Source organism: Hyposmocoma kahamanoa, unplaced genomic scaffold, assembly GCF_003589595.1.
Source record: "Hyposmocoma kahamanoa isolate Upper Pololo Valley unplaced genomic scaffold, ASM358959v1 93, whole genome shotgun sequence".
NCBI classification, from domain to species: Eukaryota; Metazoa; Arthropoda; class Insecta; order Lepidoptera; family Cosmopterigidae; genus Hyposmocoma; species Hyposmocoma kahamanoa.
Genome location: NW_020654810.1, coordinates 9,677,238 through 9,705,104, shown reverse-complemented (window position 1 = coordinate 9,705,104; position 27,867 = coordinate 9,677,238). Strand labels below are relative to the sequence as shown.

At 36.3% G+C, this 27,867-nt stretch overlaps 6 protein-coding genes across 8 annotated transcripts; 3 read left to right on the top strand and 3 right to left on the bottom strand.

Annotated features, from left to right (window-relative positions):
- Window positions 1–198: 198 nt before the first annotated feature.
- On the top strand, window positions 199–27,867 carry LOC113237589. Of its 3 annotated transcripts, XM_026474157.1 has the most exons (6): window positions 21,671–21,684; window positions 21,961–22,183; window positions 25,760–25,892; window positions 26,353–26,359; window positions 27,264–27,288; window positions 27,558–27,867. In XM_026474157.1, exons 2-6 carry the CDS (start codon window positions 22,096–22,098, stop codon window positions 27,605–27,607), a joined length of 303 nt encoding a protein of 100 aa, XP_026329942.1. In that variant the 5' UTR covers window positions 21,671–21,684; window positions 21,961–22,095; the 3' UTR covers window positions 27,608–27,867. The 3 variants fall into 3 exon arrangements, with proteins under 3 accessions (XP_026329943.1, XP_026329942.1, XP_026329941.1); XM_026474158.1 differs by lacking the exons at window positions 21,671–21,684; window positions 21,961–22,183 and adding an exon at window positions 199–304 and having other exon boundaries at window positions 27,558–27,863; XM_026474156.1 differs by lacking the exon at window positions 21,671–21,684 and having other exon boundaries at window positions 21,924–22,183.
- LOC113237586 (malectin-A) lies at window positions 3,913–5,133 on the top strand. The gene has a single exon (XM_026474153.1). The coding sequence runs from the start codon at window positions 4,089–4,091 to the stop codon at window positions 4,905–4,907; it is 819 nt and encodes a 272-aa protein (XP_026329938.1). The 5' UTR covers window positions 3,913–4,088; the 3' UTR covers window positions 4,908–5,133.
- LOC113237588 lies at window positions 5,550–9,824 on the bottom strand. Its single transcript, XM_026474155.1, has 3 exons — window positions 9,648–9,824; window positions 6,287–6,666; window positions 5,550–5,700 (listed from the first exon to the last, which is right to left on the bottom strand). The coding sequence occupies exons 1-3, from the start codon at window positions 9,807–9,809 to the stop codon at window positions 5,628–5,630; spliced, it is 615 nt and encodes a 204-aa protein (XP_026329940.1). The 5' UTR covers window positions 9,810–9,824; the 3' UTR covers window positions 5,550–5,627.
- Window positions 12,196–14,540, top strand: LOC113237582 (A-kinase anchor protein 10, mitochondrial). The gene is made up of 3 exons (XM_026474150.1): window positions 12,196–12,515; window positions 12,627–12,737; window positions 12,965–14,540. Exons 1-3 carry the CDS (start codon window positions 12,491–12,493, stop codon window positions 14,440–14,442), a joined length of 1,614 nt encoding a protein of 537 aa, XP_026329935.1. The 5' UTR covers window positions 12,196–12,490; the 3' UTR covers window positions 14,443–14,540.
- Window positions 14,589–18,690, bottom strand: LOC113237585 (G-protein coupled receptor 143-like). Its single transcript, XM_026474152.1, has 7 exons — window positions 18,385–18,690; window positions 17,679–17,778; window positions 16,939–17,033; window positions 16,541–16,719; window positions 15,398–15,557; window positions 15,137–15,304; window positions 14,589–15,051 (listed from the first exon to the last, which is right to left on the bottom strand). Exons 1-7 carry the CDS (start codon window positions 18,535–18,537, stop codon window positions 14,842–14,844), a joined length of 1,065 nt encoding a protein of 354 aa, XP_026329937.1. The 5' UTR covers window positions 18,538–18,690; the 3' UTR covers window positions 14,589–14,841.
- Window positions 22,788–24,895, bottom strand: LOC113237584 (trithorax group protein osa-like). The gene has a single exon (XM_026474151.1). The coding sequence runs from the start codon at window positions 24,768–24,770 to the stop codon at window positions 23,295–23,297; it is 1,476 nt and encodes a 491-aa protein (XP_026329936.1). The 5' UTR covers window positions 24,771–24,895; the 3' UTR covers window positions 22,788–23,294.

Genomic DNA, 27,867 nt, shown 5'->3' with positions numbered 1-27,867 from the left:
GATTAATGTTTTACTTGTAGTATTTAATTCTAGCACCAACCGATAAATGAACGATTAATTGACCATACGTTGTCATCAAAGATGTACGATCAATTATAGTAAGAACCAACGAAATTTCAAATCAAAACATTATGGATGGTAATTAAAAACTACAACGCATAAGAAATTGGGAATTTAATCAATTCTGTCTTCAATTACAGCTTTTTAAAGGTCGTTACAGTACAACATAAGTTGTCAGTGAAAATGTACTGGAATTCTTTTGCTCTCCTGTTCCTGACAATAATCTCGATAAACATCCATGTCAGTGAGTTCTATTTTTCATACGGTTCTCTATCGTAAAATTTTAAAAAGTATAAGTAAAAGTTAGGACATAGATGTCGTTGGTAAAAAATGTTAAGTGCAGAAAACCTAGATAACGTAAATCATAAAAAAATATGTTTACAAAAAGAAATTATACACTAGTATTTGTTGTTATAGTTTTACTTCTGACATACATCTTCAACCAGATCCATAATCAGAACTGAGACGTATACGTACATCTGTAATCCATAGATGCATGAGTTGCGAATCATTACTGTAGTATAAATATGTATTGTAATCACACCAAACATCATTTATTTATTTATTTATTTATCTTAAAGGAAGACCAACAGCTTAAAACTAACTTATATAATAATAGTAACAACTGGGAGCCAATTACAGATTCTAACAAATAGAAACATAATATAAGAATGCACAATTTAACTAACCTATCGCTATAAACATAACTTAATACGTAAACCATAAAACTACAGCCGCAGTTGCAAGCCGCACTACGAATCAAAGAAATGCCCACTCAGTGCTCTCCTCGCCGCATCAGTCGCACTCGAATTGAAAAGATCCGGATCAAAGGAAGAACATAGAATGTTAACATTTTTGCTTGCACGCCACATAAACTCATTCCGCCTAATTAGTATGAGGCGGGGGTAGAACCAAAAGAAAATTATTTCTAAAGGATTTACAGGGAACTATTTAACAGGGGATTATTTCTCAAGGATTTACAGTGATATTTGTGATAATAATTCCGGGCAATCAATTGAACCTGATGCTATTTTCATTAAAAACATTAGGTCACTAATATCACGGGGCATTTCAAGTGGTAAGAGATGATGATTCTTACAGAGATTGAAATAATTGGCAGAATTGTAACAGTCCTTTGTACGATAGCACAGAAACTTTTGTATATTTTCTAGCCCCGAGTGTGATAACGTGAATTCCAAATTTGGCTGACATACACTAAAGTGCTGCGGACAAATATTTTAAAGTTTCACCTGTGCAAAATCTTTGGCACACCGCACCACAAAACCCAGTGACGTAGAGGCCTTAATCGCTATACTATCAATATGCGAGTCGAATAGTAATTCAGAGCCATGTTGAGAGAATAATTAAATGATACAGAGTTGCGTTTGCGACTGAAAGCCACCAAACAACACTTTGATGGATTAAGATCCAGATCATTAACCTGACAGTACGTTTCAAGCCAATCCAAATCAGTCTGCAAGGCCACCGCTTCGTCTCGTGTCTTGACATGGGCAAATATTTTCATGCTTCAAGCATAGGTTAATGTCGCTAATAAAAATAACAAATAAAGTGGACCAAGCAGCGAACTTTGAGGGACAAATGATATCTACCTACTTACACGTGTCCCAGTTTGGTGTTTATTTCACTAACTATATGCTTTTCGACAATAACTTTACTCGATAGTAGTTTTAGCAGCAGTAGAGATGCTTGTGAAAGAGTTTGTTCAGGGAAGTACCGCCACCTTACCTATTTCTGCCGCCAAGCAGAAATGTAAGCGTTACTGCATTCCGGTTTAGAAGGGCAAGGGTGCTGGTGAAACCACATGCAAATGGGACTTGTCAACTTATGTCTCAGGGCAGGGTGACGGGCGCAGGAGCAGTGCCCATAAGACCTTTACGATTTAAAGCTCTGAGTGGCACTGCAACTGTCATGGATAGGCGTGTCGCTTACCACTAGGCGCACGACTTATTCGTCCCGTCTCCTAGTATTATAAAAAAAATACACGCAATAATAAAACACAAACCAGACAGAAAAAAAAAATACAACATTAGCAATCTCCAGCCTACGCTAAGGCGACAGGTTAAACCTCCTACTTTATGTTACTTAACGTAATCTATTATTTATATTCTACCGCTTACGTTACGAAATAAAATGCAGAGCGGGCTTTACTAAGATACCAAGATAATATCATGTATTTGTAATTTGACAGACTCGTCTCCAAGTTGAGTTCGAGTTGAGTCAGACTCGTCGTAGGAGAGAACTTCAAGAGGACGATCCGGCTGGCTGAGTTCGGGGTTTCTCGCGTCGTCGAAAAAATCGAAGAGCTGGGTGTACGGGTAGCGCCTCAAAAAACTGAGGCGCTGTGGTTCCACAAACTCCCGCGAGTGAGGGACCCACCCACCCAGTTACTCGATTCGCGTTGGTGACGTTGACGTCCAGGTAGGACAGTACTTAAAGTACCTGGGCCTCATCCTGGACGGCCGCTGGGGTTCACTGCACCGGTTGCTGCCCAATCTGGGGGGCCTCTCCGAGGGAGTTCGCCGCTTATACGGTGGGGTGGTGCGATCCGTGGCCATATACGGGGCGCCTGTCTGGTGACATCGACTGACAGGCGGCCGGCGCTGCAAAGCCATGCTCAATGGCGTGCAACGCCGCGTAGCCATCAGGATCGCACGAAGATACCGCACCGTATCCTTCGACGCGGCGCCTGTCCTGGCGCGGTTTCCCCCGCTGGACATCCTGGCGGAGATGTACGCGCGTATTTACGCGCGCCACCGCCAGTCGGATGAAGCTGCGCCGCCGGAAGTGCGGTGGCAGGAGCGCCGACAGGCGTTCGAGAAGTGGCGCGAGAGGCTGGAACAGCCGTGTATCTCGCGCCAGCGCGCCGTCGGCGCGGTCCTGCCCAACCTCGAAGGCTGGTTGAGCCAGCGGAAGTGCGTCACCACTTTCCGGCTGACACAGATACTCACCGGGCACGGACGCTTCGGTGAGTACCTGAATCGGATCGTACGCAAGTCGACGACGCAGTGCCACCACTGTGGGAGGGACCAGAATTCCGCCCAGCACAAGCTGGAGGAGTGGGGCACTCCTCCGCATAGGCCTCCGAACGGAACATCATGGTTGCCCGGATCTGGCGAGATGTCTCTCCGCCAGGCGGCTATGCTAGCGATCAAGAGTCCCATGAGGCAGTGGTCTCCTTCTGTGAAGCGGTGATGCTCCCGAAGGAAGTCGCCGAGCGCGATAGGAAGAGGGCCGATCCCTCTCGGCGGCGGCTTACCTTCGAGGCTGCAGAGCGGGGGCTCCGTTCGCCAGTAAGTTCGGCAGCCGCGAGGAGGGAGGACGACGGGACGGTGTGGCCCGTTTCGTCGTGAAGAGGGGAGGGGGAGGACGTAACTTCTCCTAGGTGCTGGGGGGGTCCCGGTGCGCTAAGTGGATCCCGGATCCCTCCCAGTAGAGCACTCGAGAAGGCTATCGTGGGGTTTTAGCCGGCAGAAAAGGCTGCCCCCGCGGCGGAGATGTATCCTAGGAGGATTTGCCCACGAAAAAAAAGACTCGTAAACATTACGACTTCTACAACTGTAGCCTTAGAGGATGGAAAAAAATAAAGGAACTATTATTACTCTGGATTCTCGCTTTTACTCCAATGTTAACATTTCTTACCAATGGAACGTGAGCAGTTGACGTTTCACGTCACACGTCATGTTGTGTTCCAGTAGGGTGTGGAATTATGAAAGAACCAAAAATATATTGCTGTCTCTACTTACTCAGAAGGAATGTTATATAGTTATCTCATTATTTTTCAATGATAGGACTGGAGTGCTCTAAATGCTACTGGAATATCAGTCCTTAAATCATTTACGTTCGTCGATGGTTGCCTGGCCTTGCTTGCCGGCTGTTTTATTCCGAAAACTGAAATATTACTTTATGTAAATGTTTTATATTATGATTATGTATTATTAACTCAAGTGTTTCAACGATATTTGCACAACTGGAACTGAAAACCAGCAATTAACATAACATAAAATTAAATGGCAGTGGACTTGTCAGCAATGATTCGATTGCTGTTTTTTACAGTTTTATACTTATTTTCTCTGTTAAAAAGTGCTACCGGTATAGGTGAAATAATTTATGCCATTAACGCTGGTGGACCTGCTCATACTGACATATACGGTATTCACTATGAAAAAGATCCATTACATGGAAGAATCGGCACCGCCTCGGACTACGGCAAGCAACTGGTTAACATTGGAAGAGTAAATCCTAAAGATGAAATATTGTACCAGACAGAGCGATACCACCACAGTACGTTTGGCTACGACATTCCAGCTAAGAACGACGGTGATTATGTGTTGGTGCTAAAGTTCAGTGAAGTCTATTTCAACGCACCTAACATGAAAGTGTTTGACGTTGTTCTGAATGGAGACCACACTATTGTAGCTGACTTAGATATTTATGATAAAGTAGGGCGTGGAGTGGCTCATGATGAGTACATACCATATACCATAAAAAATGGTAAACTGTATTACAATGAGGAGGAATCTGACATTCGAGGGGGTAAAATAAAAGTAGAATTTATTAAAGGATATAGGGATAACCCAAAAATTAATGCGCTGCTTGTAATGAAAGGGACTGTAGATGAAGTTCCTAAGCTACCTTCACTAGTATGGCCTGATAGTGACACTGAGGAAATAAAAGAAGAAGTTGAAGAAAAGACCTCTAAATCACGAAGAGCAAGTGGGCCCAAGCACCCTGATCCATACTCTATGGATGAAAGTTCTGTCTTAATTCCAGTTTTTATTACTATTGGAGCCTTTGTCCCTCTTTTATTCTGCCTCTGTAAACTTTAATATTTCATGAATGAATTTCTGTGTGAACATATTTTGTTTAGTTGTAATTTATTGTGAATTGTTTTAATTTTCAGTTAAATAACTCATTAAGACTTCCAGTCTATGATTTTCAAAGCTCAATATCATAGTACAAATCTAGATAACAACTGTAAGCAACCAATGGTGCCGATGCTAAGTTTAAATTAGATTTATCTACCAGAAATGCACATAAAGAAATGTAGTTTGGATGCACTTGTGTTAATAAAATTAGTGAAAGTTTAGGGATATTTTTCATTTCATTGCATTGCATTCACATAGTTTTATTATACTTACCTATAGGTTGTATATTAGTTTAATAATGAGGAAACTGTTGTTAGGGAAAACTTTGCTTCAAATGTGTTATATCTGCTTGAAACCTAAAAGCTTTTATACATAGTATAGATTCTATAAACTCCCAGTCTATTAGTACTCAAGGTTCACAATTTTTGAGATGATTGTTTCCAAAAACTGCACAAGTATTAAATAAATGCCTTATGTTCTGTTCGTAAGCTATCAATCCATAATGTTCTGTGTCTTACATTATACATTATAGGCCAGGACACATGAAAGCACATTAAAAATATATTCTTACTATTCTTTAATTAATTGACAGTCTTTCATCATTGCATATTGCATTAGGTATTACAAAAATTATAACAACTACACTATACTTAGTTACAAAATTGTCGAACTTGTTACATTTTAAACTCCTTGGTTTCTCCGATCTTCTCTTCTTAACTTCAGCTTTTGCGATAATTTCACCAGCTTCAACAACCTATTTAAAAAAAAAACACGTCAAGAGTTTAATTGCATTGCATTATGCTCAGATCTTATCTTTATTCTTGGTTGTAATCACGATTTGGATTTATCGCTATCAACCAACATAATGTACTAAATCTGCTAACAGTACTTGCTTTTTTTATGATTAAAACACCAATAAAATTTTATATTGCTAAAAATATATAACAAGTGCTTGTAATAATTTCAAGGGTAGATACAAGTACATACGAAGTATATTGTATTTACTATTCAAGTACCATGAATATGGTATCGCTTTCGCATATAATTATCAGGGTACAACCTGCTACAACGTCCTTAGTTCGTCATATCCTACTAACATAGTATAATAAAAGCAGGTAGGGCCAACTCCCGCCGCCGCTTCGGCGAGTAAAAGACTGCTTCAATTCTATAATGAATGGCGCCTGAGACAACCCGCGATATGCAACATGAGTGCATGTGAAATTATGCGAATGTGTGCGTTTACACATATAAGCCGCCCTGCTACATTTATATGGAGTTACCATACTTGTCTTATTATACTATGCTACTGATTCTACTACTTAATTATGATTAATACTTACGCATTTCCGGCTCCCTGTAATTTTAGCTCGCATTCACCTTTCTTATTCACCACAAAGCCTTTCCTGCAGTGAGTGCCAATCGAAGTAGTATCATTTTTGTTATTCATCGTAGCTGGTGTTTCTGTCGTGACTGTAACTGGTTCTATACTTTTAACGGTTGTTGTAGAATCGTTTACCGACTGGTGCCATGCAACTTCAGTGGTTTCCGGGATCTGTGAGGTGTTACTTTTTATGGGCAAACTCGTCTGCTCTACAATCAATGTGGTTGCTGTACTATTATCAGTCTCAGTAGCTGTACTTGAATTGTTTAACGGTTTCGGTGTTGTACCGTTTTGTGGTTTGATCGTCATTTCGGAATAATCGTACGCGTAATCGTAATCCTGTTATAGAAAACGCAATACAAGTAATTGCAATTCCACAATACAATATAATTCTATTTCTTTATACTCAATGCTCAACTCACACTGGCGCAGAGTCGAAGCGTCGCGATGCGTCATGTTTTCGACTCTGCGCCAGTGTGAGTTGAGCCTAACGGCAGTAATACCGGTGCAGATGAATAAATAAACAATAATCATAATTGAAATAAGCATCCCGAGCATCCCTATTACTGTACATAACGCTTATTATAATAAACGAGATTATTCTTACTATTCCTGCCTACTAAGAGCTGACAAGAATGCCAAGTTTTTTAAGAAAAGGTTAACGATTAATCGTTATTATCAACAACAAATGCAATAATTTTTCTGTTTTATCTTATAGCAGACTATTAAACAGTAAATCTCTATGTTGTAAGTTCTTCAACATTCATATTGGCATGTCGGAATAATGGAGTTTAAGACTGTCGTATTTATTCACGATTAAATAACTTTTTTACAAAAATAAACCTACGTCAAAAGTTTGTGGAATTACCTATATAAATTTGCCAAGTTTTATTGAAATCGCTTAACGGAAAGTGGGTGAAAATCAGTAAACCGGATTCATCCCCTGATTTGTCACCCTTAAAGATGGAATATGTTCTTCAAATTGCTCGGGACCACTAGGTACTGAGATACCCCCTTTCCAACAAAAAATTAATCATCGAAATCGGTTCACAAATGTCTGAGGAACCACGTAACACCCTACATATAAAAAAACAGTCGAAATGAGAACCTACTCATTTGTTTTAAATCGGTTAAAAAGTAATACCCACCTTTGTAAGAAACACGTTTATGTCGAAATTTTTAAAGCAACTAATGATTATGGTGTACATATATTATGAATATCTGAAACCTAATGCGTACATAAATTACACGTATCAAAAGATGTACAAGTAGTTCACAAATAAGAACCAAACCCTAGTGCACTAACCGCGAGCTTAAATCATGTTTACCTACCTCCCTTTCAATTTACAATACGCGGCAAAATTTATCCAAATGGTTGATTTTATTTAGTAAGTATTTACTCAAAATAAGTATTTTTAAATTTAATATTGAAGGTCAGTCTAATGAAGATTTTTAATTCGTAAGTGCACCATGAACGTACTCCATAAGATTGATTTATGTCAAATAATACAGACTACATACATACAGATATTTTGGGCACTCCGAGGGTAAAGATAAAATTACTGATAGGAAATAAAATTATTTTTCCGGATTTAAATCGCGTATGTTTGTTTTTTCAAACAAACCAACGCTTCGAGCCCTTTACAGGTCCCATGGTCACGGTTGACTGTGGTGGTAAAATCCTGATTTAAATCCGGAAAAATAGTTTCATTTCCTATGTGTAACAATCGCGAAAACTTGGGTTTTAGTTCTTAGGAACTCGTTATTAAATTATTGGTTGAGCCAAAGTATCAATATGTAACGATACGCAACTTAGTTACTAACACGTAGAAGTAGCGGAAATACGTTCAAAATGACATATATGGACGAACTGACATTTGGCATAATTAGAAATTGGTGTACTCTAGCACGCAACTGACAACTGCATCATATGACCCAAGTGACTTTTACTAACCTGCCAAAACGTGAACTCACCCCTCTCATCCGTCCCAGAGTCGTCGCTGAAGACACAGGTTTTGTACGTTACGAGTTTTTTCTTTACAAGTGTTTCTATATAATGATAAGTACATGTACAACGTGTAACGTGGGTACAACGGGTGTTGTTGTTGCATTTATTTTATACCACAATAGTTTGTTGTTGTCCTCAAAAAACTTTCAAAAAAAATTTTATGTTAATTTTTGAATTTCCTTTTTTAAAACCGTTACATGGACAAAACAAAATATATACACAACGGACACAATGTCAAAGGTATGCCATGGATATGTCCTTAAGCGCTCATTAATGGAGTTCAACTTAATTAAATTAATTTTTTCATCATAATTATCATTATAATGAAATATATTCTTCAGCCCCAAAAGGATATTTCATTAGTGGACAAGGGAAACGTAAACCAAAGACTCGGCAGATCTCTTTTGTTTTAACTGCTGTTCGTAATTTACGGGAAGTAATATAATTCATGTGAAATTAAATCGAAAAATGAGCCCAAAGCTCCCCCAACAAAGAAGAGACTAAATATCATTACAAAGTTGTTTGAAGACGACAGCGAAAAACAAAATTTTCCTTGCAACCCTCGAGTTAACGAGGAGGACTGTCCTTGCATACATTGCAACAATCTTTTTTCTCGATCTTAGCCCGGAAAAGACCGATTACGATGATGCTTAAATTGTTCGCATTGGGCTCACGCTTCTTGCCCTGATGTTCCCAGAAGAATAAAGCGTTTTATTTGTAAACTTTGTCAATAATTGTATAGTTTTCACGTGTATGTCATTTTGTCCATACGTACTATGTCATTTTGTGCATTGTACATGGATAAAATGGTTTTTGATTGATCTCAGTTAAACTAGGAATAATTTTTTTCCTGTTGTTTATATTCCATAAATGTCTAATACTTCCAGTAAATAATGAACCAAAGATAATTGGTGAAAAATATGACTGTGTGTGTATTACCACTACAGAATTATGACTAAAAAATTAAGTCCTATGTCATTTTGTACGTATTTCCCCTATATTATATATTAAGTAGAGAGAAAATATTTATTAATAAATATATTTAAATGTGAGTGTTACACTACATAATACTTTCAAATATCTCGCATAATTAGCATTTAACTATATGTACTTATAAATGCGTAATTTAGCCATTATTCGACAAGGGCATCAGATATAATGGCATGATCATGAAAATCGTATTATGTTAGTGAAAAATCTTTGACAAAATTACGACAACCTGATGACATACTGAACTTATCATTTAGGTTAATTAAGACATTGCAGGTTTTTTGGAGGAATGTACAAAATCGATGTTTTTACTAAAACTTACCACGTACTCCTCTTTTGTATCTTTCATAAGTGCTATAATCCGCAAATCCTTTAAGTCCACTTGAACATTCAAATCTCCTGTTTGCCTTTGATCGTATGTCGAAGCGGAATTCGCAGACGCCGAAAGTAGCGGGCACAAGAACAAAATAATTTTCGCACACATTTTTATTGTTGTTTATGTTGTAAAGTTGTCTGGAATTGCGATCGAGTCCCACGAACATACCCGACTGATGCCGCTGCCGCCCTGCGCGCTTGACATCAAGTTATTTCCACTTAAAACAGTTATATTTCAAGTAACCGTAGGAAGGTCGATAGCCTCAGCTAGTGCACAGCGTCCTCCGATTACGCAAGGACCGCGGATAATTTGCCTGATCAACCGTTAACTTGAATCATCGATAAACTTGACAAAACTTTGAAGTTTAAAGTTTCGTAAACTTACGGAACATTAATTTATCAAGAAATTGTTGTTTTGTTACGGAAGACGCATTTACTACCTGATGGTAGAACCGGGTTCCACTGTCAGGTAATAAATGGTAAAAAACTCTAATCGAATACGATCTAGCAAGACAATGTTTTTTGGATTTGAATTCAATGTGACGAAACGAACCTTCCCCTAAGAACCCTATAATTAAACAAGGCCTGTTGTTATCACCGCGTATTTTAAAAAGGCCAAATTTACATAACATTAAAATAAAAATTTATTTATTTCTCAATTTGGTTCAGCAATGGTAGATCAGGTTCTCCCATTAAGCAAATGTATGCTTGTGTTAGGAAAGCCTTAAGTAAGTACACGTTTGAAATGTTATTTGAGATTTTATGAAACATTTTAATTTTACCACGCATAGAAATTAAAAAGCGTAAAAACTTCAAATGTTAAGAAAATATGTTTAAACTTTTACCGAAACCACCGTTTAAGTTTAAAATTTGACACTTCTAGCTGTTCACAGCACTGATAGCCATTTATCATATTCCTGATCATCATCAGACCTACCAAAATCTTATGTATTTAAAATATAAGATTTGTAACATGTCATGCTTGCTGTACGCATAAATGCTTCATAAAAGCATCCGAATATACAACCACTAATTATAAGGAAGCAAATTAAATTTTATATGAAATTACGCCATTTCAAAGACTGCCAGCTTAATATCACCTAATCATAAGCTACTTATTTGATACTTATGAGCTGCATCATTAGATGGACTTTTGAAACATTAAAATAATAACTTAGCATGCCAAGAGAAGAAACCTGTTTCGAATTTTCTAGAATAGAGCGTACTTTGGTGGAATGGCTCTTATCCTCAAAACATCTACGAAACATGCAATGAAACTTGATAATGCATATTCAAAACAATGACACAATAGCATTAACATAATAGATTCATATAGAATAATAAGCTATTGAATTATTGATCAAGAGCTTAGTTTTGGCAATTCTTTTAGTTCAGATCAATAGTTATATTTTTTATATTTAACAAAAGCTGCTACAATTACAACTGAAAATAATCAAAGGTAGGTGAGTACTGTCCAAAGTTATATTGGAGTCTGAAATTGTTGTGTGCGGAGTTTCAAACTGAAATATACCATCGGACGCATTTATTACTACTAATAATTATACTTACTATTACTTATAATTTTATCACTCATAAACATACAGTTGATTTTCCCTTAAGATATCGTAAAATAAACAAAAAACAGATTGTAGTTCATTATATTTAGCTTCGTTCGTAGTCGATAATAACATTAATAAATCACCGAAATAAAATGTGTAACAAATATGCACCTTATTAGGTATTTGTACACTCAAGTTTTAAATTCAACCCTATGACGCGTTCGATAAGGACGGTTCAAAGAGCAAAACGTAGTGTTTGATGTGCTCTTGGTCTGTTCGACGCCGAACAACACCGACGACCGACACTAAGTCGAAATTATACAATTTTTTAAATTTAGCGGGCTTGTAACCATAACAGTATTTTTTTTCTTGAATAGCAATACCAGAGACTTATTAGTGTCAATGTGATTCGCTCTGGACCTTTTGGAGGGAAAAGTGTCATTTTTATTTTGACTTTCAATTATTTTGTGAAATCTAGTTTAAAGTGGAATAGGATAGTGCTGTTGTGCCTTAATCGAAGATTAAAACGCGAAATTATACGAATCTCGAACTAAAATACCCGTATCGGCCCGTTCTAAGGAATCCCGAGTCAATCCAAGCACGCCGCCTCAAATTGCCTATCCTCTTTGTGGCGGCCATATTTACAGAAAAACTTATTTTTATGTTTTCGGCTGAAAGACTTTGTTTCCATGGCCAGAAATAAATTATAAAAAGAAAGTGTCAATGTCGGATTCGCTCTGGGCCTTTTGGAGGGAAAAGTGTCGTTTTTATTTTGACTTTCAATTATTTTGTGAAATCTAGTTTAAAGTGGAATAGGATAGTGCTTATTGATTGCTATAAGATTAAAACGCGAAATTATGCGAATCTCGAACTAAAATACCCGTATCGGCCCGTTCTAAGGAACCCCGAGTCAATCCAAACACGCCGCCTCAAATTGCCTATCCTCTTTGTGGTGGCCATATTTACAGAAATATAATTAAACGTTAATGTTTTCGGCTGAAGGACTTTGTTTCCATGGCCAGCAATAAATTTAAAAAAAAAGTGTCAATGTCACAAATGAAGTCAAAATTTGACGTACAACTACTTTACTTACCATTTTGCGAAATTGTTTTCATTTCGTTATTTGTTTACTTTTATGGTGAAATTGCAAACTTATGAAGAATTTACATAATTCGTGTCATAGGGTAGGTGTGGATTATCTGGACTCGTGTACCGTGCTGTGCCGAAAGAAATGATCAAGTTTTGGAAAAGTGCAGGTAGCTAAATACCTTTTTTTTATTCTTATCGTCGTCGTTCCTAAGGCATTACGTATCGCAGTGTATGATACGTAGAAACCACATAATCGCATGACTGTGGCTTTTTTTCAGCTAAAGGTAAAACAGGATGTCCAGTACGGCCTCCCGAACAAGGATGCTCAGATCACAACAATGCAAAAATTTGTACCTTATTGGATACGCAACGGGGAGACGATAACAAAGGTACATGTCATTATTTTGTACCTATTAAATTCTATTAAAATATATCATTTTCTACCACTAGAGAATGTAATAAACAGACTTCTTTTTCCTAGCTAAAACAGTTTACATTTATTTTTGGTAAACAAGAAAACCCCTTTGTTGGAATGAGATAAGGTTGTTGTGTTACACAGCAATAGGCATTACAAAATTAATGATTTATGCTATACTCACAAATATTTCATTTTCAGATTTCAATTGTACATTTGCAAAGAAGTCAAAACTAACTCTGAATTTACATGACATTTTAATAGAAAAGAAAGCTCTCAAACATTTCGTACAATTTATGGAATCAATCGAACAGAATGTACTCATCCATTGTTGGCTGCAATTAGACAACTTTCGGAGCCTAATTTGTGGTGTAAATCATGAAGTTGAGAATCATTCTAAAATAAGCAGAGCCAAAAGTTTCGACCTCCATTGTAAATGCAAACCTCAAGCTTCTCAAAGATTTAGCTGGAGAGAAAGTGATACATTTTCTTCATCCAGTGACTCAAAATTTAATAAAGTTGATAGTTCAGTAGGTTCATGTGGGAACTTATCAGAATATTGTAACTCTGCAAATTATTGTGAGGTCTGTGATAACAACAGCACTGTTAACCCTACTGAGGAAGCAGTGAACTTATTTAAAAAATATGTGGCCCCAGAAGCGCCACACCTGCTGGACTTACCTGACAACTGTAGAAAATTGGTGATATCCAACATATGCCAGCCAGAAGGTCAGATCAAAGAAGACTGTTTTAAGCCAGTGCAAGATGTAGTTTTTAATATAATTGAAAAGAAATACTTCAATGAGTTCTCAAATAGCACATTTTACATGAAAGCACAAATCGACATACTATCATGTGGCTCTCTTAACCTAGAGGACATTCTGTACAATGATGCAATATTGTTCTTCTTTACAGAATACTTAGAACAAGAAAATTGCAGAATCTTATTGGAATTTTTAATAGCTATTACGCACTTTAGAGACAACCTATTGAATGGAAATAGCTCAAGTCCTGAACAAGCACAAGCTGATGCTATTGTGCTTTATGAGAAATATTTTTCACTTCAAGCAACAACTCCTATTGGTTTTCCTACTGATATTAGGTCACAAATTGAAAGTGATATCTGCACAGAAGGAGGACCTCTTCCAACTTGCTTTGACATACCATACAAAATTGTATTTAGAACACTTACCAGGTATGTTAAAACATTTGTAGAATCTGAGATTTATTATAAATATTTGTCAGAAATGATCCATTCTGTGGATCAGTCATCTAACAATAAGTCCCATTCAGATTGTAGCAGCGAATTTAGTATAAGCACTCAAAATACTCTGCTGGCCATGGGAGACCCTGTCTTTCGTAAAAAGAAACGCAATCATTCTGTACCTGACATGACTATAGACTCTAATCAATTATATAATGCTGATGCCTTGTGGCAGAGGAAGAAGAATGATGGTTTAAGTTTGGGACGAGTGAATAGTTTGGGAAGGTTTGAATCAAGATTTGAACCTGACCCAGATAAGAAAGATAAATCAGTACTAAAGAAAATGGTTAGTAAACTAGTGCCTACAACTTCTAGAGTTGAAGAGGAGATGGCATGGCAAATCGCTCACATGATTGTTAAAGATGTAACTGATTTAACAATGGCCCCACCCGACAATGAAAATGATGAAGTATGACTATGTGATTTTATTGTTTAAATATAAATTAAATATATTTTGTAAATGAACCTAATTATAAATTCTGTTTAACTCTAGTTATTAATAAAAACAATTTAATTGTACTTCTATAGTATTTTAATTCAAAATATTCTTTTTAACTCCTATTTGTTAAATTTAATGAACATGTTAAAATTTTGCAAAAATGTATATTCATATAAAAAATAAAACACACTACAAAAGTATTTATCTACAAATACCCTGACAAGATGATCTGTAAAGAGTATCAATCTATACTGATATTGCATCACAATAAAGGTGTATTTACAAACTTTTATCAAATCACAAACATAATACTATCATATATCACACTAAAGGCAGGTGTACGAATGCTCGCGCTTGTGCTGAAGTCTTATAAAATTACAGTGTAGCATAATTATTTATACTAGGCGGAACAATAGGACTAAGTTGCAGTCTTGGTGGCTCTGAACCCAAAAGAGGTGATTGCTCATCATAGAAGTTAAATTCTTTTTGTACTCTTGAGAATGATGGAAGGAATCTTCGACCATCAGAGTTCCATTTGCGATATACTAATGCATTAAATAGAGCTTGCATTGGATTGACCACAGCCTGAAAAATGAAAAGATTTGAATACCATACAATTTATTCAATTATGCAAACCAATAATAATATGAATTATTTTGAAAATACCGACCATTATATACCAAAGGACAATAACAACCTTCACTGGCATGTCAAACCACATGGTCCACAACAAAATGCCATTTATAAGATTAGGTAGCCAACAAATGTAAAAAACTACATTTATAAATAGGAACTTCAGTCTTAAAGTGTCAACCACCCTCCTCTCCTTACTAGTGAACTGTAAGAAATAACAAGTGAACAGTTAACAATTTTGATCATAAATTCTCAAACATAACATATTAAAATCTTAAAAATTATAAATATAATGTACCTGTGCCAATGGCAAAGCTACTGCCATTTCAATATCCTTACTTGACATTAAGTACATAATTGGATTGACAATCATCACTGTAGCTATGGGCATGTATGTTGCAAAATAGTTTGGCAAAACTTTAATTAAGGCACTGGTCACTGAATTCAAATTATGGCACCTACAACATAAAGACACATGAATTAAATTATTGCTCATGAACTATTAATTAGTAATAATATTAAAAAGTAACAGAATATTTCAATACCTCAAATGAACACTACCCCAACTTAATTTATCAACCTGTTCTGTTTCTTTTTTTTTTTTCACTAAATTCAGGGAGCATATTAGTAAATAAATATGTCTGTTTACAAAAATAAAAGAACATGTCCAGAAAATAATATTGGCATAGTGTTCATTGGAGGTATTGATGCCAAGCACAAGTCCGGTTGTGTATGGAGTACTGCTGCCATGTATGGGATGGCTTTGCGTAATACCAACTTGTCACATTGGATTCAATTGACAAGCGTGGCAAGAGGCTTATTAATGTCTCGGATTTAGTAGAAGCGAACCTGCAGAGCCTTGAACACCGTCGTAAAGTTGCGTGCTTATCGATATTCTACAGGATATATCACGGAGAGAGTGCGATGGAATTGCATAATTTGATTCCACCTTCCCCTTTCCATCATTGGTGGACTAGACGTGGGCTGGGGTTCCACCCCTATGTTGTGGATATTCCCAGGATTCGCACGAAGCGTTTCGCTTCCGCATTTGTATGGCGAGCAGCTAGGGAGTGGAATTCGCTGCCTGCAGACTTGTTCCTCAAATGCTATAAGTTCGACCTTTTCAAAGTGCAAGTGAATAGGCATTATTTATACGTGCATGCTGCATCGTCGACCTCATTGTCACTTTCCATCAGGTGTGATGGAGGTCAAATGCGCACTTATTTTTACATAAAAAAAAGCATCAAACATGCAGAGCTGAACTATCTAACAGAGAATAAACACTTTCAAAATAGTTCTTGAGATGGAAACCAAACCCTTGTTTCTTTTATTTCATTAGTGATTACTACAGTCAATTATAAACAAATGTGAAAAACTTACCAGGCACCCAAATATTTTCCATCTTTTCTACACTAGTATCAAAAACCTTGGGATAACTTACGTGGCATTGGGAATGTATAGTATAGATAGGCCCACGCCAGTGGTAGCTGCAGGCACCCCCCAGGCCATGGAGTGATAAAGCACTGGATGCGAGTCTCTTCCTTTTATTTTAAGCCAAGTATCAATTGCATAAAATAATGTCCAAAACCATGTCACTGTGTAGAAATACTGAGTCCATGCCTGTAAAGCAATAGATAAAAATTTTAAAGGTAAAAGAATATAATGCTCAAGTCCACATTTAATTCATAAGATTAAATAATACGGCACTACCAAATTTATGTAAGGGACAAAATTATAATAAAATGTATTTTTATAATACTACAATTTTAATAATAATTCATAATATTCCTATAATACAGCTTTTTCACTGAAATTTCACATAAGTTTAAAGATACTTACTGAGACTATACTACAAAACAAGACACTGACGTCATCATCAGGCATTGGCATTATGTTTTTGAATCTTAGCCATAGTGCTGATCTCACCAGGACACCTGGAATTAATGAATATGTATTTTTATAAGATGGTGAAAAAAGCTCAAATCAAATAAAAATCTTTATTTGGGCAAGTAATTTGAAATTGTAGCACTGATAAACCTGTCACGCAACATACTGACTGTATGAGGTATGTCTGTTTTATAAACTTAATTTTTTTTACATGGTGGATGAAACACAGCTGTGCTATAACACGTCACAGTATCAAAATCGTTAGAGAAACTGTGTGGCTCTAATGAAAGAGCTAAATTAATAACTACCACTAATTTTTGTCATCTAAATACTCAAGATTTCAGTAGTTTTTGTTATTAAAGTATAGTTTTAACTCATAACAAAAAATTTTGAATACCATAAAAGAATTTACAATGTTAGAAAGACAACTATCAAGAAGCCACATTGAGAAATTTGTAAAAGACCATAGTCTTACAATAAATTACATTTTCCAGAAATAGAAACATATTAGGGTTATTTAGTTTGTCAAAAGCTTGTCTAATCTTCTTTTAAACAATTCGTAAGATGAATGTGGGGATCTGCACACTCTTAATGTAACCTACTAACTTAAATATATACATACCTATTAGTATAGCAACAAAAAATTATGTAGACGAAAAGGAAATAATAAAAAAAATGTGTCAGAGTCTTACCAAAAGAAGCTAGTAAATCTGCAACAGCTAGCCACATGATAATATGTTGACCTCTAGTTGCTAGATACATTCTGTGAGTACCAACAAGACGAGGGGAAATCTATAAATAATTGGAAAATATAGACATTACTTGATTAACATACACACAAGTTAAAAGGCATTTATCGAAAACATAACATTTCAGGGAACACAAAGTCTACAGTCTTTTTTTATGATACCAAGTCGCAGGATGAACAAGTTGTGCACCTTGTGGAAAGCGACACACCTCTCCATAACAGTTGCAGTGCCACTCAGAGATTTAAAAGATCTGAGGGGTACTTCCACAGTCAAATCAGTATAAAAGTACCTTTTTCTTTCAGCATTGGCCATTCTAATAATAATTATATATTTATTATGCATGAGACATTTAAACAAAGTTGTTGAATAAATAGCAGATACACAAGTGGATTGGTGTGATACTATAATATATATTTGCACTATGTTACTAACAACGGTGGTAGGCTTTTTTTTTTTTTGGGTATTTGGCTTCTGTCCCACTGAGGACAATTCTGCCAGTGTGCTAATCTTACGAGAAGAATCAAAAGCAGAAAAAATTTGGTGCCCTGTCATAGGGACAGGAGTATTACAAAATTAGAATGAGACGTAAACGAGCAACGACAGTGGCGTGTGTACGAAAATTAAGTTTATTAATTATTTTTTCCATTACCTGATATAACGAACCCAAAATACCGACAGTAGAGGAAACCAAACAAACTATGTTGTAGGAATCCGTATTAAATTCACCCATTATTCGGACTGCCATGTCTTCTTTATTCCCCGTGTGTCGACAACAGAACGTTTGTATAGTGGGATCCGACATTTTTAAGAATTTGGTAGCAGCTTTTTCAGATAAAACACAATTCTATGTAATATTCTGGGAGTGAAACTTAAACCTGTCCGCTTGACGGAAATATCAAGTAACGCACGATACATAAACAAATTGTCATGTCTCGTTAAATTACTATAAACACTAACAGGAATGAAATAAAGTTGTTTTTTTTTTACAACGATTTTGACAGTACTTTAGATTTTTTTATTAAGAGTTTTGGCTTGGATATAAGTCTTTTGCGCCACGTCTTCGTTTAAATATCGGGATCATCAATAATATTTTTCATTGCGGTTCTAATACATTATGTTTTCACTTTCTTTTAAATACTTAGTTCACTTATTTGGGTTTTATGAATTGTCTTAAACGGCGTGAGTCAATATTTATGTTTTCACTTTAACTTAAATCACATTATTTTCTATCACTTTGAACAAAAACTTGTAGAATTTGTAATTATTGGAATTTTTTGGATAAAGTCTTTTGTAAATTGGTGTACATATAAGGAATATAGTTCTTACTTTCTTCATCACTGCTTCTTTCTTCGTTTTTTCTTCATAATATACTTAAAATAAAAATAATCTTCGTAAATTCTTCTAACTTAGGCTATCTCCATCCTTTAAGAGTCGTATTCCAGAACTCTACTCAATGCTCAAGTCAGGACTTAAGTATGATTTCAATCATTGGAAATACGACCCTAATGGCAAGGACTTGAGTATGATTTCTAGGACTTGAAATCATACTCAAGTCCTGACTTGAGCATTGAGTAGGGTTCTGGAATACGACCCTAAGATTTATAACTTCAAAAGCCCACCATTTTTTTAGAGTTGTTTAGAAAATGTTGTCTCTGTATACAAAATGGTCTGTGCTTCTAAAACGGGCTATTCACTCACAAACTGCTCACATACTATCCTGCGTGTGGTCCACGTACAGAGTCTCGCAGAACGCATTGCAGTATTGCAGGATGGCTTACACGCTGTGAGTACATTCATAATCCTGCAGAACTCGGCGGACGGCAAGGGGGACTGCAATGCAGCAGGCTTAGCATGAGCCCGAAGACAAAAGTTATCTCTTCGCACTGTCAAAATCTCGAGATTTTAGAGAGAAAATTGACAGTTCGAAGATTAGATATTTGTCTTCGGGCTTATGCTAAGCCTCAGAATAATGAATACCCCCTTTAATCGGGACGTGATCGAGACAAAATTAGATGTATTCCACGTTGCCAATGCAAAAAAAGTAAAGAAAATTATGCACAATAATATTTTCTAGAATAATACAAAAGTTTAGCTGTTGTAATAATAGTATATTATAATATTTTTCCTTTAAATAGACTAATTTGTTTATTCATATCTCATAGTTCCTTGCTTAAGGAACTATGAGATATGAATATTATATTGCAAAGAGGATAGGCAATTTGAGGCGGCGGCGTGCTTGGATTGACTCGGGATTCCTTAAAACAGGCCGATACGGGTATTCTAGTTTGAGATTCGTATAATTTCACGTTTTCATCTTCGATTAAGGCACAATAGCACTATACTATTCCACTTTAAACTAGATTTCACAAAATAATTGAAAGTCAAAATAAAAACGACACTTTTCCCTCCCAAAGGTCGAGAGCTTTCCATCATGGATGGTTTAAATAATACGTCCATGGTTCCATCGATTGATAGAATCGATTTTAGTGGATTTGCCAGAGATGGGACGTTATCGATATTCAGCGTCGGTGATTATTAAAATATTGAACAAGTAACTTACGTATAGTATCATTTCGAAACGAGTGTGAAAACTTCATCTAAACAATATTGCTAGATGAATAATGTATGATGATGTATCTATATCTTTATAATACTTATATCAAATTCACTAAAAAGGGCTTTGGGCTTGTGTGTCAAATAAAATAACTTATTAGTAGGTATATGGCGTATTCATACAAAGTAATACTATTCCTGCTCGTCTCCAAACCTTAGCTGTTGCGAAATATAATTTGACCAAAGTTATGAATTTTACAAGGAAATAACGCAATTTCAAACTTAGCTATTCTATTATCCTGAAATGATTGCGGTTTGGAGCTGAGCTGCCGTAGTAATTATATTACTTGTGTCAATGCCTTCTAAATGATTTTATAATTTTCATTCGCGCCTTGTAAAAATTCATAGCTTTGAACTGTTATATCTCGGCATGATTACGGTTATGCGACGAGCCTCCATACATATAGTATTATATTATCAATTAATACTACTGTATGTACGTTAAATAAATAGTAATAAATATTTGTATGAATACACCCCACCCAAGTAATAAGTTTCATTAGTTCGTAGATTTTTTTAAAAAAGGGTACAAAATATAAATTGTCATTTAAATAAGAACTAAAATATATTTTATTTCAGTTTTTAACACATAAGATTTTAATTCAACTTTATGCGGTTACGAACGATGACAACAGTTCAGTCGCGTCAGACGTGTTCTTGGTTGTATACGTCATCTTACATTTTTATCTCTAGATTGTGGTATGCGTTTAAAAAAAGAAAACTTTCAGATGTAGAAACCGCAACGTTGGTTTATTTTACTTAATTAATTTAAAAATATAATGTAATTTCAGTAGCCTCGGCTAGACGACTTATTTCGAGGAGCGCTTAACGCGGTGAATTATCGATTCAAAAATAGTTAATTGTGCGGTAGTATTTTTTTCTTGTACTTTAACAGTAGGACTGCAACTGTTGGGTAATTTTCCGAAAACTTTCAAGTTGTGGAAATTTTTCCGGAAAAATTTCTGAAAAATTTGAATAATATAATTCGAAGGCTCATACTATATACCAAGTTTAGATATATCTTTTGAAGTTTTATTTAACGTGTATTATAAAATAAAACTCTATATCTAAAAGCAAGTTAAAGTAAAACGAGTCGTAAAATGATTGGACAACAGTGAAAAAATTAATCATAGATAAAAAAAATTCTATTGGCTCCATCGTTTTCGATCAGTATCTTAAAATTTTGACAGGTGTCAGTATCTAAATGTGGAAAAGATAGCAAAAATATTCGGAAAAACATTTATTTTTCTGAAAAGTACTAATTTTTCAAAATGAAAATTGAAATATGACCCATGAGCCAACACTAGGACTGCCCATAAGTGACCCCTTCAGCGTTGTATGCTTTAAGCTTAATGGTCGTATTCCAGAATCTACTCAATTCTCAAGTCAGGATTTAAGTATGATTTTAAGCACTAGAAATCATACTCAAGTCCTTTCCATTAGGGTCGAATTTCCAGTGCTTGAAATCATACTCAAGTCCTGAATTGAGTATTGAGTAGAGTTCTGGAATACGACCATATGGCTTAACTCACACTGGCGCAGAGTCGAAGCGTCACGACGCGTCATGTTTTTCGCATATAGTATATTCATCTCTATTTTCCCATTATTATAGTACAAATTTGTGTTATGCAAATATGGAAACGGGCGTCGACGCGGGTCGACGCTTGGATGCAGTCGAGCGACTTCGCGCGTCACTGGACCGCAGTGAGGCGTCAGACGCCGACCACGCTGTGATCCGGACGCACTAATGCGAGTGTCGTCGCGCATCGACGCGCATCGCGGAGCGTTGCAATTGAAAAACAGGACGCGATGCGACGCTTCGTATATGCGCCAGTGTGAGTTGAGCCTAAGAGTTAATTCTAGTTATTGTTCCACGTATCGTAGGGTATCGGTATGGGAAATAATAACAATGGAACGCGCCTTTCACAAATCAATTATGCGATAAATAGAAAAATATCATGTTTCATTGGAATATATTTATTTGATTTGTTCATTTGTTTAATAATTATTTAATTTTATAAAGACTTTATAATTATAACTGTCCTATTATCTCCTAGACAAGACCCGTTCCCATCAGAGTCATGCACCAGAGTACGACAAATGGCATTACAAAAATACCTACCCCGATGTCAGCTTAGTTAATAACTTGGTTTAATTCAAATAATAATAATAATAACGCCCACACTCAACATAGCCCTGCAATAGGGAAACCCTGTGTCGCGGGTGCCATGGACAACCACAAATTACACCCAAACTCATGAGACAAATAAATGTCGGCCACACAAATATTTCTCGCGGCCCGGGAATTGAACCTAGCACGTTACACCATACCATAAGTCCAAACAATTAGCTTAATAGCGTTTAGAAAAGAAACATCAACAAATGAGATTACAGATAATAATTAATTTTATATTGCTCCTGCCATGTATAGAAAAACAAACTTATACGAGAATTTTAGATACCCCATAGGAAAAATGTACTGTATATATGACTCTACTCAATATTGTTCAAAGAACTGCATAGTTGCTAAGAATTTTTGCTACTTCATATTAGTAGTACCTTATACTTATTTGAAAAACGCAGCACTGATAAAATTTCATCACGGAACAATCTAATTTAAAGCTAATGTTTTCAAGGTTCATAGGTTTGTTAGGGTCTGCAAAAATCCTAGTCCTACATGGCATCCATCGGAATGAAACTCAAATCGTGAATTCTCGGCGATTTATTATTGCAGATATCGTCAGATGTTAAAAAAAAAATTTAATTTAAAAGGACGATTACCTTACGATACCCAGAGTTAATAACTAATTACCAAATGAAATGTGGTTTACTTGGTGTTAAACTGAAAATTATATTAAAATTAAATATAAAACAGTATTACAGAAGCTAATCGAAAAAATTATATTAAAATTATAAACATTATTTTGTGTACAAAAGCTAACAAAGCTATGCACTGCTTGGAGTAGTCAACAATGCAGAGCTGTTAACAGTTACGGGCAATGGTATAATAGTTAAATTACTATTTACAGCGAAACATGGATTAATCGGATCTCGAACATCACCCTGTTCAGCTGTGCAGTTCAGGGAAATACTGTCTGGCGCAGTGGAGTAACCCAGTGCAGAGGGTTGACCTAAATTGGACGTGTCCGGAGGAGGAGCTACCATACCATTTACCATTTCCGGGGCATTGTCCAATATAGGAGGCTCAGTAACATTATTTTCCGCAGCAGTGTTCAGCAGAGTCGAGCATGGAATAGTAGTCATAAATTCTCTACCAGCTTTTGTGACCACTGTAACTGTACATTTGGTATTATCGTTCGGATTGTCGACAGGGCTACCATCTTTTACGTCAGCTTCCGGAGTAAAGGAAGTAGCAATGGCACATGGTATTGCAAGTACTTCTGTTGCATTATCAGTACTTATAGTCAAAGTACAATTAACCAAATCACCCAATATAGGATCTACAACAGGCTCTGTACTGTTATTAGGTGCTACTGCGACAGGTTGACCCCTGTTGTCATAAATTACCGTGTGATGATGATGACCAGTAGAACGAGCCAAGTTCCATAGAGCCAACCCAGTTAAAATGGTGCCTACGCCAGCGCCTGCTAAACCTACACCTTTCAAAATATTACTTGAGCGACTAACGCCCCCATAACCGCCAGAATTTCCAAAATAACCTGGCATTTGCGGCGTTCGCATTGGGTTATATCCTCCATATCCACCATATCCGCCATGATAAGATGGCGGTGGACCCTGCGGGTGATGGTAATTATTTCCAAAATTATTTGTTGGATAGTTTCCTGCACTATAGGGCGGAGGCGCCTGTTTCGGATATCCAACTCCTGACTGCGAATAAGGCGGCGGTGGTCCTTGTTGATGGTAATTTCCAGCGCTGTATGGGGGTGGAGCTGCCCCCCCTGCACCCCCAGACAAGCTTCCTTGTTGATGTGGATAACTTGCACCGGTACCACTTCCCGATAACCCGTTAGATGCAGGGTAAGAGTGGCCTTGCTGGTTGTTAATATGCTGACCCGATGAGCTCTGTGGTACACTGCTTCTTTGTATATTATCTTGTTGTTTGCGTACTGGGCCACCAGATAGACCAGACTGGCTTGAAGGATATGAATGCGCAGGCGGTTTAGCCTGATTTCCAGATAACCCAGTTTGACTCGACGGATACGAATGGCTTTGTGAATTCGATTTCCTTGATGACGTTTGTGTTCGCTGGGCAGGTCGTTCCTGCCATCCAAACAACGAAGGTTTCGGGGCAGGCTGAGGATTACTTATTGATGACGTTGGTTGAGGATTGCTCGCTTTCCTGCTGTGGCTTGATCCACGACTACGACTTTTTCCAAGCTTCTTTCCTTCGACACAAATGATTGCAAAAAGTAGTAACACAAGTAACAGTTTTATTTTCATTCTGACAGTTTTTTTAAACCCTCGTTCAATTAATTAACACTGCACACCTACTTCGGTTTGCACTGCGACGAAGTCCAACACACGTATTCACGAAGCAATGGTCCGAGTCAGTATGTTTCTGGAACGTCGAGTAGTTGAGAGGTCGATTATTGGACGCCCACCCCACTGGCTAGCTTGCCACTCTGAACCGTAGTGCTGTGACGTAGGGTTATTACAAAGTTATGTCGCTCGTGTAACCAACGACCTACCTAGGCCAGGTTAGCGGTGTCCATGGGTACGTGTGTGTACGTACGTAAACAAACGTACCCATGGTCACCGCTAACTGAAACTCAACACTTCCATGGAATCGATACTTTGATGCCCAAGTACTGAGTATCTCAAACAATAATTACGACATTGTTTCTGTAATCGATACCCTTTTTGATTAATGTTTATAAATAATTGTAGAAATGACCATGCACCTGGGATATGAAAATAAAGTTATATCTGTAATATATGCAATTGTAGCTTTAGTAGGTACGATGAGGAAATAACATACCAATAACATAACATAACAAAATGTACCTGCCTGACAATACGCTATGTTTAGAACATTCTTTTAAGTATCTAACACCTCTACGTTTGTTTGCAGCGACTTAGAACTTAACCTACCCATTCGCTATCTCTCCTTGTTTTCTGTACCTACATTTCACATTTGTCTTATGTAGAGCATTCGTTAACATGAGCGTGTTATGTACCAGTAAATAGGACATACTTATTAGGCAGCTAGGTCCCCTTTGTAACCTCGTTACATTCAAGAATGATCAAGAACTTTACAATGGACATCAATTGATAAATTGATCCTCTTTAGCGCAGGAATGTTATTTACGTCGTGAAAAGTTAGTTTAATTCAAAAGCCTTAAGCTCATTAGGAAAAACGAGCATTTATAAAAGTATTGATTATAATGGAATACTTTTCTATTACAGAGTTGTTGTTTTTTTTTCTTTAGGTGAATTATCTCATCGTCCTAAATTGCTTTCACCGCACTGGAAGTATTGCCCTGTCGACGAAAAATGGGATATTTGGAATAAAAAATGTGTTTCACGCTTGAAACCGCGCTACCTTGTACCATTTAATATTACGTAAGTATAATGCTATCCTAAGGGTCGAGCAGTTGGAGGCCCCAACAATGTGAATTTTAATTAATTTGTGGTTAGAGTACCAACTCAACATTTATGTCGACCCATGTAGGATGAGTTTTGGTCGAAAGGTGTCATGTACCAACGTTTCCGAGATCGACTATCGGACGGTGCGCACACCTCACAGACAAAACGTGTAAATAATAATAATTAGTCATTATTACCTACTGTTATTATTATTATGTATGTTAATCTTTACGATATGTATTTATGGATCGTATAACCTGAATACAAATAATAAAATAAAATAAAAAATAAAACTTAAAAAACTTCGAACATTTCGACAATTTTTTCTTTTAGGTATCTCACAAACGACCGAAGCAATTGCTGTTCAAAGTTACTAGTATTTTTGAGTAAATTTTAACTATGATGAACAAATTGTTGTTATTGTTGAATTTTACAGATATTGGGTAAGTACTTAGTATATAGGACGTAATAATGACGTAGATAATGGTCGCACTCAAACAGTACAAGGACACTTAAGATTTAAATCCAAGTCTATGCCGTTTATGATAAAATCGGTTCAAACTTTGTACACACGCCAGCGCATCAAGCTACACATTGACGTATCTTGTTCCGTTGCACTGGAGGCAATTTTCGAACAAAAATGTGTAGTCCCATGTGCCGTTGTCCTTACATATTAAGTGTCAAGCTTGACGTGCTCTTGACAGTACCTACTTGAACGAATTTGATCGAGGTAATGGTGGATTATATATACATATATATATATATATATATATATATATATATATACATAATGGTGGATTATATATACATATAATCCACCATTACCTCGATCAAATTCGTATTCGTATAGTTTTCACTTCTCATGCTCTTAAAGTTCGAATTTATGCCGAGTGTAGCTGCATAAAATAGGATTTCATGCTCTAGTGCATAAAATAAAAAAACATCACATTAAATATCTCTAATTGTTGTAATTTTACATTCAATTTTAATTAAATAATCGTTTATTTGTAATATTGCTGTTTATTTTCCTCGCAATCTAAGTGAAAAGCAGAGTGTATAACTCGTTCATAAAACCCATTTTACCCTCGACTTAAGTATTCACCTTCGCCTGCGGCTCAGGTGAATATAGCCTTCTCATGTAAAATGACGCGTTTTATGCACTTGTTGTACGTACAATCTACTATTTTCCAAAGCCCATAATCTATTTTCTTACATACTGTTGCCATCATTCGTTTTTTGTTTTTTCAAAGTACGATTTCTTTTTGTTTTTTCAAATACGATTTCTTTTATCCTTTCCAGTTTCCAGTATTAAGTTTACATTATATTTCTCTTTTTATAATATGACAGAATCGTAGGCGTTCTTATCCAACAGGCAAGTACCAGCAGTATTCTTACTAACAAAAACGAAATGGCTCTCACATCACAGCAAACAAAATATTGCTACCAAATTAGCAGATGTAGATAATTGAAGCAAAATGTAATTTTAAACCCAAGAAGTTTCACTAATTAATGACCATTAACAACAATATAAACATAATCCTTTTCCGTGGAAAACTATACACTAAACATCTTCAAACTCTATTTTTACAACTTTTAAAGTATTTATAATAAACTTTTTTACCTTGTATTTTGAACTTACAGCCAGTGACAACCCCTCATCGAAACTTCGAATTAGCCGCCTTAAGTTATGAAGCCGTATGCATCAAATTTTGAAGTCGGTATGACTAACCGGATGCAGTAAATGAATAAATTAGTCACAAACGTATTACGATTCTTTTGTTTCCAAACTTTGTCGTCCCCAATAGAGAGTAGTTATAATCAAATATTAAACATAATATTTAGCTACAACGTGTTCTAAAGTTACCGACACTTCTGAGGAGTTATAACGACACGATCTTTAAATCTTGAAATCTTCAAAGTTATGAAACTATTCTTCGGATCTAAATAGCGT